General features: G+C 39.0%; 1 protein-coding gene across 2 annotated transcripts in view; it reads left to right on the plus strand.

Annotated features, from left to right (window-relative positions):
* The window catches only part of PDE1C (phosphodiesterase 1C), a 339,787-nt gene that overhangs the window by 298,426 nt on the left and 28,327 nt on the right, over nt 1–13,034 (plus strand). For both annotated transcript variants that reach the window (XM_075704881.1, XM_075704880.1), the window contains one exon: nt 3,086–3,160. In XM_075704881.1, the coding sequence (XP_075560996.1) occupies nt 3,086–3,160 (75 nt within the window). The remainder of the gene's footprint in view (nt 1–3,085; nt 3,161–13,034) is intronic.

The following is a 13,034-nucleotide window of genomic DNA, read 5'->3' on the forward strand; positions in this document are numbered from 1 at the left end:
ATTTTTCCCCCTTTCTGTTTTTAAGAGTTATTTTATTTATGGTTCTTTTGCTCAGTTTTTTATCAGGGCAGTCACAAGATTTTTTTTGGAGATATTTTTTTTGGTCAGAAATTTTATTCCAGTGTTTTAACTTGCTATAGAACTGAGTTAAAGTAAGAATCACATTTTGCACTCAAAAAAAGCTGGAAAAATGTTTGAAATTTGTATTAAACATTAAAAAAAAGTTACAGACCCATGAGAACAGATCAGTGGTCTCTTGGCCACTTCACTGTCTTTCCCTCTCCAGCTCCTGCTCCCTGAAGCCATTATCAAAAAATGGCAGTACAGCCACATGTGACTTGTCACAAAGTTGGCTAGTATCAGCCAGTCCAAAACCAGCAAAAAAATTCAGACTCAGAAGCATCCTCTTAGAAAAAGCCTGAGTGAGCATACAGGTTTTGAAAGTCCCAGGCTCAGGCAGTGAGTTTAGATGGCAGTAGAGGCAGAAATTCTGTTTAAAACATTCCTGATATGATTCTTATGTATTTGACTTGGCTGCTGGCCTTTCCCAGCAATCCGTTCATCATTAGTTTTTTTTATAGATTGGAAGGACTATGGGGATCCAAGCTGTCATGCTCTGTTACATGTAGGATTTTTCTTCAGACAGTGTTACGTGGTTTAATAGGAATGGGCCGCCCAAGGAGACAAAAAGGTTGGGGACATATGAAATCCCAGTTAGACTGCACCAGTCTTTTCTTCTGAAATCCTTTGTTTTACATGCTTCTAACAATACAGGGGTTAAGTGTGCTCTAGTGATTTTGACAGTACCTTTTTCTGCAATGTCTCTCTGCTGCAGGTGTCAAAAATGCTTTGAAAGGAATTATAATGATTTCTGAAAATTAGTGTCTTCCTCAGGAAAAATTGTGCTCCTTAATTTATGGGAAAAGGCCTTTATGAGGTACAATCACTGCAGAGTCTTTGGAGACTGATGAAATCTTAACATTCATATCTCTGGGATCACCACAGCTTCCTTTACGCCTATATGTTAATACCTCATCGTAAAGTATTTGCCTTATTATTTCTATGCCTTTGTAATCCCTTTCAAAAAGATCATTATGATCATCGTTCTGCTCTGCTGCTGGCAGTATGGCAGGGTAGATATTACAATACTCAAAAGTCCCCTATTCATAATAAGTTATATTCAATGAAAGTTCAGAAATTATGTTGTTAGATGAGTTGGAAGTCTCTCTCAGTCACTCGCTGCCCGTGTGCTTTCTCAGAGAGATCAGACTGTGAAATAACGTGTGTGTGGGTGTTCATCATCTTTTCCTGTGTGCACTTAGGGTCAAGTAACTGCTTTATGCAATGGTCAAATAAAGCATTATTAGCTCATCATTACCATCAGCCGTATGATGGCAGAGGAAATGCGAGAAGACTTCTGTGCTTTGCTAAATACATTTTCATTTAATTTCCTGAAGACAGTGTCCTTCTTTTAGAGGCTGCCTTCATCAAGCAGACATCTCAGCCCTGCTTGAAGCTGCTCATACCTCTCTGTTCAAGGAGCCCAAGTCAGTGGCAGTGTGGTCAGTTGAGGAGGTTGCTGCTTGTCCTGTATCATCTTGCTTTCATTTTTCTCTCACCCACACAGTGAGCCTAGGAAGAAAAACATGAAAAGTTTTGGCTCTGAATGAGAACTGAACAGGACATGTTTTTCCCATCTTGTTAAATATTTTAAGATTTGAAAACCATTCCTCTTTTATACTATGATGAAACTTAATTGGAGAGAGAGATCAATCCGCTGTCATCCAAGAATAACAAATATTCTAGTGGTTAGGGCACGATGTGGAAGAGGGAGACTTTGCTTCTCTACAATTTTCTTTTTTTTGAGCTGTTCCAAAAATAAGTATCCACTGGCCATGACTATTTTGAAGGCAGATCAGATCCTTTTTAACACATAATACCTATAATGTTGATCCAGAGGCTGTGAAATCGTTATAGTAACAAAAATAGTAATACAAATGGAATAAACATTACTTTAATACAGCCCTGTAACATACTTAACATTTACAAAATTCTGAAGTGAGACTTTTACAGGTTTTTGTGTTGAGGTGTGAGTCACAAATTCACTGCTACTCCTCCAGGGGGAAAGGACAAGCTGCCTGCTCCCATCTGGGCAGGCCGCTGTTGCTTCTCTGGACATCTGAAGGAAGAACACCTTCTTTGCTGCTGTTTGGACACTGCAGCTGAAAGAGCCCTGTTCTGCTAGAGCTCTCCCTATTTTATTTTTTCATTTGATCTTGCTTTTGGCATTCTCATCCAATGAAGGGATGGTCTGGGAAGGTCTGATGTGCTCTGCTGTATGACTAATAAAGGACAGAAGGGATGGTCTGGGAAGGTCTGATGTGCTCTGCTGTATGACTAATAAAGGACAGAAAATGGAAATGACTCTGGTTAACCTTCCTGGCTTCATAAAATACACCCCAGCTCAAGTTGCCGTTTTCATTCTGCATCAACCATTGCTCTGCCAAAGGCCTTGCTTTCCTGGTTTGCTATAAAGACTCTCAAGCCAGTGATCAATGCTAGGATGATTGTTTGTTCCCTGATACCGTCATCAAAGGACCAACCCAAATGAATCTGTGGATAAAGGAAACTGGTAAGAGAAAGTAAGACAAAATTATATAGGACTGTTTGGGATATCTAAGGTGGTTCTTTAATGCAGATGCTTATGATGAACTCTTGCAGGATCTTAGTTCTTTAAAAGCATAAATGTTTCAGAGTCCTGATTTTGAAACGAAGGCCGTGCTGAGGTTTTTAATGGCCAACATACAACCAGAGGGAGTATGAGTTTGCATGTGCACTTAAAAAGGTGTTAACAAATAGAATAAATTTAAAAGTAGATTGTAAAGCTTGATTATCTGTTGGAGTTGGATAAATTTTGTCTGGTGCTGTATTTTATGAAAATGTGTTAATCCAGTTCCTTGTGAATTCAGACCTTTTCTCCTAAGGAACATCTCCTTTGGATGTTGCAATTTGATTGAGTTACAGGCATTAATAAACTGCAGTCTGCATTAAAATGCTTATAGTGTTTCTTATTGCTTCTTTCTAGGTGAATTAAAGGAAGACAATAAGTTGGACAAAAAAGATCAGTCTAGTGTGGGGGATGAATCAAAGAAAACAGATGGTAAGGACAACATTTTATTACATTTTGTCATCCATTTTTATATGCAATCTATTGTTTCTAAACATCCGCAGTTTATTCTAAAACCAAAAAATTGTGTGGTAACCAGTAACAGACTTAACAGAAACAGTCATTAGACTTGACAAAAGCCATTGGGGCATTCTGGGGGGAAAATCACCCCTTTCACATAATGCCTAGCACCACTTAGTTGTTCTGTTTGTAAGCCTTATCCATCAATTTTTGTGCAGTGCCTGCAAGAAAAATCCTGGATTATTAGAGTTGCTTAGCAGGAAACGTGGATTTGCGAGTTACTATCCTTCTGGCTTTCTTTGGGCCATATTTTGCCCTCTGTTAGGACAGGCTGCATGGGAGATGCAAAAAACAGAGCTAAGAAAAAACCTGCACAAGGTGTCCCTGTTTTTCATGATTGCATGTTATACTACGCCAATACAAACACAAAGCTATCTTGACTTAATTGTCTGAGGGGGAATTTACCAAGCACTCTTGAACCACAGGTGTGGGAAGGGAGCAGGAGTGAGCACATCGGCATAGAGGTCCCATTAAGGATTCTGTATGAAAGGGATGTTGCTGAAACATTGTTGAACAGAAGCAATCCTAAGCCATAGGATGGTTTCTTGGCCATCTGGGAATAATCTCAAACAAGTCTGAGCCTAGTGTAGGGGTCCACAGATGTTTTAGTAGCCTCAGCAAAGTGGAAAAACAGCTGTAAGGTCTATGGCATGTTTACTCTTTTGCACCTCCTCAGCTGTGTACTACAGGGCTCTGAGATAGTATATGAACCCATGTTGCTCCAAAAGCAATTGCTAAAGTATTAGGTAGCAAAATAAATGGAAACAAATGTTAGAGCTCACATTTTCTTTGTGTATGTCTCAGTGAAATCCACTGACACACAGCTATTCCTAAATGTAAATAATACAGTACTTTGTTTTGATGGTCAGGAAAGACAACCTCATAGTAAGCACTGCAGTTTAGAATGATACTGTTTTCTTTTACTGATTCTTTTTAAATTCCTATTGCTCTAGCAAAGTGATAAATAAGAAGAAAACATGATACCTCAACCAAAAATGTAGAAAAATTCATCTAGAAGCAAGAGTTGATCTCAGACACATAAATATGTACTTTTTTAAAAGAGGCCCCTTAACAGCAATTGTTTAGGAAAATTCAATTATTTTGTTAAGAGGTCATATTATTTACACACTTGAGTTAAGTGTCTGTCAGGAAAACAGTCTTGAACAAGTACCATTGACAACTTTTTCTGCAGTCATGCAGAAATTAAGCACAAATACATAAATAACATGTGACTCTTCAGATGTTCATGAATATGTGCAGTGCTGTATGTAACTATCAAGGCCCCAGAAGAATTAATGGGCAGAATGGCTACTGCCCCCACTGCAGTGGGTGATGGCTGAGGAGCAGCTGTGCTGGAAGGCTGCAGCCCTGGCAGGACCAGATGGATGCAGAAAGACTGGGGCTTTTTTACAAGGACTCAGGAGCATCAGCCCAGCCAAGAGAATAGACCTGGGAATCCCTAACTTTGAGGATCAGGTTACATTTGAAGGCCTGCACTCTCAAGGTCTCAGGAAGATTAGGGGCACCTAGTTGGGCTGGCAGACCAAGGAGTGAATATTTCATGCTGATTTGAAGAGTGAGGGTGTGAATTTAGTTCCCTGCAAGTTGCTAGTCTTTGTGTGGTGTTAGTTATTTAATGTCTGTTTGTTGTCCTGTAAGAAAATGTTCTGCTCATACCCTTAGGGAAAAGACCAATACCGTGGGACCAGTTAATTATAGTGAATAAGCAATGTAACCATGCAAGGACAATTTGTAGACTGAATGTTTTTCATTCAGATGCTGTAGCGGCAGATTATAGCTAATGATCTCATTGGTAGAAATCAGGAGAAAAATTGTGAATGATGCGCCTTAGAAAGGAAAGTGTTAGGGTGGCACTTCTGTTTTGACAAATACTGTGCAACCTGTTCTGTCCATTGCTCACTCCAGAGCACATCTCCTTACCAACCATGTGAGGGATGTGAAGAAAGGAACATTATCCATGGATAATACATAGGTGTTTCTAGACTACTGAAATGTTTACCCAAACATACGCTTTCTCACATGCCACTACATGGTCATTCACATACTGGGAAAAAAGATTAAGTGGGGGAGTTTGAAAGATTGATGTTACAGCTGTAATGCACTCACCACATGTAGTTTGCTGGCGAGTGAAAGTCAGCCTGGACTTTTTGCAGGGTCAAGGGTCCTTTTGTACAGCCTCTGTTCAGTCTGTAGCTGGGCTGTATTTGTATTAAACAGGTGCCCATTCATATAGATTTACCATGAGGGCTTTGGCTTTCTCGGCACCACCCATTTTAGAATCATAGAATCGTCTAGGTTGGAAAAGACCTTTAAGATCATCCAGTCCAACCATTAACCTAACATTACCAAGTCCACCTAAACCAATCAAGGGCAGACTAGACTAAATCATATCCCAAAGTGCCACATCTACCCGTTTTTTGAACACTTCCAGGGATGGGGACTCCACCACCTCTCTGGGCAGCCTGTTCCAATGCTTGACCACCCTTTCCGTAAAGAAATTTTTCCTAATTTCCAGTCTAAACCTCCCCTGGTGCAGCTTGAGCCCATTTCCTCTCAGGTAGAGCCCTGCACCCAGCTGAGGTCAGTCTGCTACCCTGTCCTACTGCGCAGGCATCCTGCACCCGGAGAAGAAAGCCGCAGAGTATATGTTGCATAAATCTTTGCAGGATCTGTGTCCAAGTTGCTTTTTAAGCATATACAGAGGAAGTTATTGTATTATCTTGTTATTGGAATGCATACATGCCAAAATGTTTCTAGTACATTTGTCCTACTAAATTGGGAACCCAGTGGCCAGGGGCACACGGAATAACTATCCCACGTGGACATGAAGACATTGAAGCTGCATGTCTACACTGTAGTCACAGGTGTGAAATGTAGCTTCTGTGTCAGAGTTACCTTGAAGCTACCCAAAAATAATTACGTGGGCATGCCTCCAGAAACAGGGATCAGGCTCACTGAGACAGTGAGGAACTATGTATGCATCTAGCCAGAGCTTCATACAACTGAGTCTATCTGTACCAAAGCCAACTACTTTAAAGCTAGCTTGAGGATGGCTATGTAAGCTGCAGTCATGCCTTAGATTTTGGTTTTCACTGCTTCAAAATCCTGTGCAAGTCTCTCAATCGTAGGCTAGTCTCCTTCTCATGTTAATCTAATCTTTGTGTTATTGGCTGTTTTCTGTTGGAGATACTGCTTGTTACTCAGTACCTCCCTTTTTTTCAGTTCCAAGAAAAGAGATATGGTGCTGCCGTTTCCCATGTAGACACAGCCCTATCAGAGACATCATCATCACAAGTACTTCATCAGATATTTCCTATGGGATAGAACATTATTAAATCATTTTGGAAAAACTGATTTTCCCATGTGAAATAGTTGCTTTTCAACACTTTGAATGGGAAATTGTAAGCAGTCATATGGAAATAATTTTTATGTATATTCACAAACTTTCTTTTCTGCAATTTTTTTCTGCTCACAAAACTGACAACAAATGAGAAAATTATTCCTCCCCATTACCACTTTCATAGATTATCTCTACCACCTCCTTATTTTTTTCCTACTGGGAGAAGGTTCTGCAGTGTTAATACAAAGTTTTCAACTCTTTGTTCCAGGGACCAGAACACAGTTTATTCAAATATTCTTTTCTCAGCTAGCAATTACAGACAAGTAAAAGGTTATTTTTTGTGTTTGTCTTGGGAACTTATTATTCTACTGGTAACATGCACGTTTGCAGGTTATAGCATAGAAATATATGAGACATTTGTGTTTTGAACAGCTAGTACATATAGACAAAGTCTAATGTGCCCTGGGTATGTGTGATGAGCAATGCTCCCACCTCGTGGTCAAATCATAACCCTGCGTTTTGACAGGTCATAGTTTCAACGATACATTCCTCTATGCAGTGCAACAGCATATAATATAATTTAATACGATATGTAGCCTTTTAAATATACAGACTCTGTGAAGAGTTCATAACAGGCTTACCAGAAATTTAGTTTTTAGCTTGCTTTATTTTGATTTTGTTAAGCTATACTGTTGCTTAATAGTAGTTAAAAGCCTTTCCTATATGTTCTATACATCGCCCATGCCAACATGTAAAATTGGCTTTTGGTCTTAATTTTTCTTGCCAATCATTCCTTGATCAGCAAGTGGAAAAGTCCCTTATTATAAAGTACAGGGGCTTAATTTATTTCCGTCCCAGTTGTCCCCAAAAATCAAGTGGCAGAGTAGCTGGCATGGAATGTTGTTATCTGAGAATGCCTTTGGTATAGAAACATGGTTGTGTGAAGGAGCCATGATGATGGCTCCACAATTACCCCAGAGATAGTTGAATTAATAAGATTCTTCCCAGCTTCATTTAAGGAGAATGCATCTTTTTGCAAAGCTGTTCAACCATTTAAGCCACCTGCAGATATGGTTTTCATTTGTGTCGATCTAGCCAAGACCACTACATAGCAATGAACACTAAGTAGACTTCTTCTGACAAAACCCAGCTCATGTAATCTGCATAATGCCAATGTTGCTTTAAAAGAGGTTACTCAAGCGTATAAATGAAAAGCATTTGTCTGTCTCTTCTTGAGACAGGTAAAAAGGTAAATTTCAGGTCATATAAATAATGGTGCCATTTCCATTTCTATTCCAAAGGATAGGCTGATTTCACCATTATTGTCGGAAGCAAAAAGCCCATTTCAGTTTGTAAGTCAAACACATTGGATTCCTCCTTGCTTCTTGATAGTGCTCTTGATATCATATGTCAGAATCCAGCAGCAGTGGTAAATTGGAATTACAATAGTCTAAGACTACTTCTCAAGAAAATTTCCTTCCTTTTCTTACTTGTTTTTATGGCCTGTTATTTGAATTACATTAGAGGTTATTGCCCCAAGTTAGAAATTGGAAAGCGCTGTACTGATACCTTTTGGAAAAGCTTGCTTGAAAGCGTGAGGGTATTTTGCTATCCAAAAAGACATATTTTACCATAACTCACCTCCACTGAACAATTGCTCCATAGTAGTGCAATATAGAATAACTGGAGGGGGAAAAAGCTTCTGTGCTTTTAAAAATCCTTTCTGTGCTCTTTTTAAAAAAATGAGTGTGTCTACTTTAGCAAGTGGCACCTGAGGCAAGCTGGAATTTGCATAGAGGGATGTACTCTGAAGAAGGTTTTATGCAGTTTTAATATCAAATAGAAGATGAACATGATGTGATGTGATCTTTAGAGCTAAATGCAAAATACATTGTTATCATCCTGACCTCGGGAACATTGCATCACCATGGCATACATGCTTGATGAGAATATGGGGAATACGTAGAAAGGTACCTTGTATAATTATGCAGATGATTTTGCAGCTTGTCTGTTTTGTGAGTGTGTGTGTGTAAATCTTATGGAAAGCACCTGGTTTTCCTTTAAGACTTTCATGTATCTCTTTTTTAGCCTGCTTTCTGTCGTTCAGGCCATGCCAGGTAGTTAGAAAGTCCTCAGGATGCCTGACTGCTTTTTGCTTCTGCTTTACATGAAGTCACAGATGTATGTGACAAGTTTGAAAATTGGGAATAGCATTTGGCTTGATTTCAGATTTAAGTGAATATTTGGAATAATCATTCCAGATGCATGGTGAAAAAACATTCACTGTAGGTACTTAAGTGGGTTTTTTGAGTAGTTAACTTTATAGAGAACATTTTTTCAGGTTATCTTTGGTCCTGTAAATATAGTTCGGCTCAGAGATAGCATATGGCTGCATTGCTCCTCGGAGGTAACGTCCATGGTCCTAAAGGCATGGAGGAATGTATAACTTACACAGTACATTGCAGAAATTCCTGCTTGATTTTGCACCATCAGCCACTTTATAGCACCAGTCAGGGAGTGGAGCTGTGACCTTGCTTCTGTTACAGTCCTCCTTACCCCATTTAGGATAATTTGCCTGTGCAAAGATGTATAGAAATTCTCTGCTTCAGCAAAAGTCTTCCTTGCTCTCCCCCCTCCATGAATTTATGTTCAATCCAGTGACAGTCAGGCCTCCATTTCCCTGTGCAACACTTAGCCCTGAAAGAGAAACAAGATCATGTCCGAAGGGAATGACTGAAAGGGAGGAAGAATATGAAATGGCTCCTCAAAAGAGGTCAGTGACCTTTAGCTTTCGTCTTGTCCCTTCCCCATGGAACAACTAGCTTCCAATTTGAGCATACCGGCTGTAGGTATCTTACTAGATGGGGACTCTGACAAGGTAGTTTAAGTAGAAGTGTTAAGAAGGAAGAAATATAAGAGTCAGCTGTATGGGAATGCAAATGTAAAGAGTGCACTCTACAAACTGCCAGCTGGGTGCTTGGTGGGTACCTTTATGCCCTTTGCTTTGTGTGCTGGACCTGCTGCCTAGTCTCTCCCTGGGGCAGAGGCAAATGGACATCAGTCCCCTCAGGCTGCTCAGTCTGCAATTCTGTACCATTCAGTCCACAGAAGCTGGACAAAGAGAAGAGGGAGTCAATTTACAGGTTAGTTTCCTGAAACTCATACCCTAATAGTAATCTTTACCACTTACTACCATTAATCGGTCCATCACTAGGCAGTTCATTCTTTTCTCTGCTTCTGAACTGCTGCTTTGCTATTCTTAATGTCAAAACCTGGGACTTGGAGGCAATAATAAATGTAGAAGAAAACCAGTAAGTGATATTAGTTGAAAAGTACTATTTTGAATCAGGCTAAAGTATTTAGGAATTTAAGTCTAATTCAAAACAAGTCATTGTCAAAAACTGAAAAAAATCCAAATGAGAATTTTTGGTTTGAAGTAATGTCTCGCATTTTTAGCCAGCTTTAAGTAAATGGTAAAAAAAAGAAGTTTTGTTTGAGTTAGATGAAAAGTTCAGCTTGATCTTTCATTTCCTCTCCAACCCCCTCCCACCAAAAAACCCACTCCTCAACAATCATTTTTGCCATGAGACAAAGAAAGCAATTACTTGTGTCTGACCCAGAGCTAAGTATTATCCTAATTTTTCAGTTTAGTCACTCAATCAAAGAAGCAATTATTGCCCAGTGCTAATTACAAAATTCTGATTCATATATTTGGCTGAAAACTTTGTTGGCTTCAATTCTTCTGCCTATGGCAGCTCGTCCCTTTTGTGCCTTGAAAAGCACTGGGGTTTTCGTTTCCATCCACGACAGAACAGCTCTTTATGAAAACTATGATCTAGCTTTTACCTCAAACATGTTCAGAGCTTTGAATTACATTTGATTATCAAATATAGAATAAGCTTTCGCACTTACTCCTGTAGGTCGCTTTGCATAATAAGTATCTAATTTCTTTCGTACATGCTTTGTTCAGGAAACTCAAACGATATTTGGCGTAACCAAACTTTTGCCAATGTATTCATTGTGTTTTTCTCTGCTGTTATGTATTTCCATAATGTGCTGGTAAGCAAACAATATATATTAAAACAAAACTGATCTCTTTCTTCCATCACTGATGTGATCTCAGGTCAAGTGTAATACAAGCTGTCAAGCAAACATAAAACTCAACATCAGTGTGAACAGGACTAGAAATTGTTTGACATCATGAAAGATTTAGGGATAATTATGTGCCAAAGCTCAAAAATCAGAGTACCTTCTATGCTAATGTCATTTCTCCTCCTAGCAAAATGAATGGTAAGCACTTGGGTCATCTGCTAAATTAGAATGATGGTATTTAAATTAAATTACAAAACAAGTATTCAAAACTTTTTCCCAACAGCATTTATTCTTGGTTTCCCTTGCTCTAAACAGGACGCAGGCACCTTCGAGTAACATTCTGTTTTCTTTGGAAAAAATAATCACTCTAAAATTTCTCATCCATTAAAAAGACAGATAATGGAGATGAATTAACTTATAACACATATTTCTTCTTTATTTCACTGATCATCTGAACTTTGTTTCTTAGGCCTCATTCATCTCTGGTGCAACAGAAGCAAGAGAATAGCGTAAATGTGCAGAATTTATTTCTTCATGGTCCTAATTTTCTTTGAAAAAGGTTTCCAGATGGCTTTAATAGGAGACAGGATCATCCAGTGCTCAGTTCTGAGCACTGAGATTTTTGACATCTTCATTTCATTCTGAGCACTGGGAGCAGCTTTAACAGTGCTTTTCAGGTGGGGACATGTTACAACTGAGCACACTTTAGCACTTAGGGGAGACAAGAAATACACAGGCTTTTGGGAATAAGCTTACAAAATTAAGGAGTCACTCCTGCAAGATGCTGAGTGAGTTCCCAAAAGGAATTAAAAGTGGCAGTTTCAGTGATCTGCCCCACCAGCTGCAAATGCTTCCATGTAGTAGGAAGGATGACTACCTTTTGGATTATGGGGTGTCTGAGACACATTTACTCAGACTATTATTTCCCCTCACTGTGCACTGCATCAGTAGTAATCATTTCATGATATCAATTACCATACAACAATTTGTCATTTCTGTTGTCATTTCACCTGGTGCCTGGATGGAGCAGGGTGCTGGGGGAGAGCAGAGTTTGGAATAGTCTTATCCTAAAAAGCCTAGACTTTTAATAAATGAGGGTAGAGACTGCTTTCAAACACCATGTCAACTTTCCTAGGAACGTTTAAACAACTACACTGGGTCAGACCAAAAGTCCTTTTAGCTCTCCATCACCTACCTGACATTTCATAGCAGAGATCTTAATGAACAAAGAACAAAACCAGAGCAATGCCTCCCCCCTACACCTTTCTGTCTTCCAGGGAGCTAAGGCAGAGGTCAAATCTCTGACTTGAATAGCCTCTGATGTTTTTTTCTTCCATTACTTTGTCTAATTATCTTTAGAGCCCTGATACTCTTTTGTGTACTGAGAACCGAAGCAACACAATTCAAAATCTACTTAGACATTATGTGAAAAATCACATCTTTTTATTGGTTTCAAATTTACTGCTTGATAATTTCATTTTGGTAACCCCTTTCTTGGACTGTGAGAAACAGTGAGTAATTGTTCCCTATTCACATTCTTAGCAACACTCATTATTTCATTTACCTTTTATTAGATTCTCCACACAACTCTTCCTTTTCAGGCTAAAGAGTCATAGCATGCATAAACTTTGTGTATTCAACTTCCCTTCAAGTGCAACCCTTTTGATATCTGCTGTTTATGTTAGTACATAACACTGACAGTCTGTGTTACACACATGGTTACTGGGATGTGACAAGAGAATCTGATTTTAATAGAAATGAGAAAACCTGTAGGATTCATTTTTTTCCCCTAAATTTTCAATAATAAAATATAAAAATGTTCATTTTAATGTAATTGTATGCTGGTTTTTTTGGTTGATATCTTTATGATGTTACATCATAAAAGCATGAAAAGGTATCACCGTAGGGAGCTCAATAAGGGAGGTAATGAATGAATATGGTTAACTGAGGCTCTCTTCTTTTGCTTTTTCTGTGTATTAAAACTCTAACTCAAAAATATCTTGGGTTAGTTGTACCTCAAGGACAACGTTACTTGGTGGTGTGGTGGAGTTGTCCCATCCTGTAGAAGTGCTCATGCAGAACACTAAGATGATGAGATTTGTTCATGCTAAGTGCTACTTTTGCACAAGTCAACTGCAAGGTTACCACAGCCTGCTTAGAAAGGTGTGTAATCCTGGATAATTGTGGTGTCATCTTGCACTTCCTTCATAATGAAGTATGGTTATACGCTGATGGAATGCATATTTGAGCAAAGGAAACAGGGACCATGCAATAACCTCACAAACACTTCGATCAACAGGGACTGCCAAGCAAGCTAAGTAGTTCATGAAAAAA

This window comes from Pelecanus crispus, chromosome 2 (assembly GCF_030463565.1).
Source record: "Pelecanus crispus isolate bPelCri1 chromosome 2, bPelCri1.pri, whole genome shotgun sequence".
NCBI lineage: Eukaryota > Metazoa > Chordata > Aves > Pelecaniformes > Pelecanidae > Pelecanus > Pelecanus crispus.